Source organism: Limulus polyphemus, unplaced genomic scaffold (genome assembly GCF_000517525.1).
Source record: "Limulus polyphemus unplaced genomic scaffold, Limulus_polyphemus-2.1.2 Scaffold2026, whole genome shotgun sequence".
Classification (NCBI taxonomy): Eukaryota; Metazoa; Arthropoda; class Merostomata; order Xiphosura; family Limulidae; genus Limulus; species Limulus polyphemus.
In genome coordinates this window covers 142,152-144,117 of record NW_013667636.1, presented here as the reverse complement: position 1 = coordinate 144,117, position 1,966 = coordinate 142,152, and the positions used below count along the sequence as shown (strand labels likewise).

The 1,966-nt window shown below is 37.6% G+C and overlaps 1 protein-coding gene across 1 annotated transcript in view; it reads left to right on the top strand.

Annotated features, from left to right (window-relative positions):
* The window catches only part of LOC106465712 (mitochondrial uncoupling protein 3-like), a 23,695-nt gene that overhangs the window by 17,705 nt on the left and 4,024 nt on the right, over nucleotides 1-1,966 (top strand). The window contains exon 4 of the mRNA XM_013925951.2: nucleotides 894-1,106. Coding sequence (XP_013781405.2) covers nucleotides 894-1,106 — 213 coding nt within the window. The remainder of the gene's footprint in view (nucleotides 1-893; nucleotides 1,107-1,966) is intronic.

The following is a 1,966-nucleotide window of genomic DNA, read 5'->3' as shown; positions in this document are numbered from 1 at the left end:
TTGTTAACAAACATAATAATAAAAATGTTTATTGTGGTAAACGAAATAATAATTTGATCTAAGTAGGGTTTTTTTTTCTTCCCGATTTGTAAAAAATCCTTACGTCATAGAAAAAATGAGTATATTTTCGAAATCTGCGTAGCTGAATTATGGGAAATCCGTTGTTAAAACCAAAACAACTTTTATGAATTTAAATTCGCAGACCTGTGTAATTAACTCGCAAGTCCTTGAATACTTGGTCCTAGGGTGGGACAGCGGGTAAGTCTACGGATTTACAACGATGTGGTATTTATGATATTTCTGAAACCTCTAGCCGAGACACGAAACTTTTACATAAATATGTTTAACATAGTTTACATTTTATTTCGACAGACTCAAAAAATATTTCACACTTAAAAGAAAAGTGTGATCCTGACCGGAACCGTTTCCTTCAGGATGGTTTGTTCGAACGTTGTCGCCTTGCTTCTTTCAATCGATGACCGGGACTACGTTCGCCGCATCAACTCTGCCTCCTCTGTTATGCTACATACTGCAGAACACAACCAAAAATCGCTCTCGCCTTTAAATTAACCACAACTCTAACCTTCTCCTAACAAACTACAGCAATCCTTCACGTGAAATAAATAAACTCACTAACGCGAAGGGGGAGATACACATGTCCATGCCCAGTTGGGGAAAGCTCCTTTCCCGTGGCAACTGAAACTCTGCCACGATATAAAAATTTATTTTTGATAATTTTTACAGCTCTTATTTTTAGGTTATTTAAATTGAATATAGTGTTGACTGGTGACTGAGATATATATATATTGTTTGGATATTGGCTATAGCAAAAACATTTATATTACCAGAAACTATTGCTGGCTTTATTAATGGAGAGATTTTAAATTCCTCAGGTTCAAATAAACAGTCTTCCTCCCCTGGTGTCACTGTCCGTATTCTCGCTGGGATTACCACAGGAGGAATGGCTGTCATGTGTGCTCAACCAACGGATGTGGTGAAGGTGAGGATGCAGGCCCAGGTTACGGGCACCCCTAAAAGATACACAGGAACAATACAGGCCTATCGGCTGATTGGACAACAGGAGGGAGTCAAAGGCCTCTGGAAAGGTAAAAAATATATATTACTGGAATTAATTTATGATCTAAGAGTGAAACATATGTAAAAATATGCTTAGGTAAAAGGGTTAAAATATTTATAACCTGGTAAACAATTATAAGTGTTCAAAAATGTGACAGTTAGAATGGTTCGTGAGTGTTACTCAACTAGTGTAGATAATTTAAAATAATAATAAGGCTTCAGCTACAAATAAGATCACGTGACAGCTAGAGCAAGATTAACGTCTCTCTATCTCTTAATAGGCCCGGCATGGCCAGGTGCTTAGGGCGCTCGACTCTGAATCTGCGGGTCGCTGGTTCGAATCCCCGTCACACCAAACATGCTCGCCCTTTCAGCCGTGGGGGCGTTATAATGTGACGGTCAATCCCACTAGTCGTTGGTAAAAAAGTATAGTCCAAGAGTTGGCGGTGGGTGGTGATGACTAGCCCCCTTCCCTCTAGTCTTACACTGCTAAATTAGGGACGGCTAGCGCAGATAGCCTTCGTGTAGCTTTGCGCGAAATCCATAACAAACAAACAAACTATCTCTTAATGAATAGTTGAAATAAACGTTGAGTTTTTTAAACCTTCTTTTACAAATAAATCTGTTTTTGACCGCTAGGTAAATTCGAAATATTTCTAGCCGAATAAGGTAACCATAGAGATCACAAAGTTTGTTCAATAGTGTTGGTGAATAAACGAAACTGTGATATGCAGATACAAGCATATAAGTTTATTAGTTTGACACATTATTTATTTACTAGCTGAAGTACCCGTTCCTTGGAAGTTATGTAAATTCATAATTAATGAAAGGTTATCTTAGGACATGAAAAGTTACTTCCCTTATATGTAATTGTAAAAAAAAAAAAAAC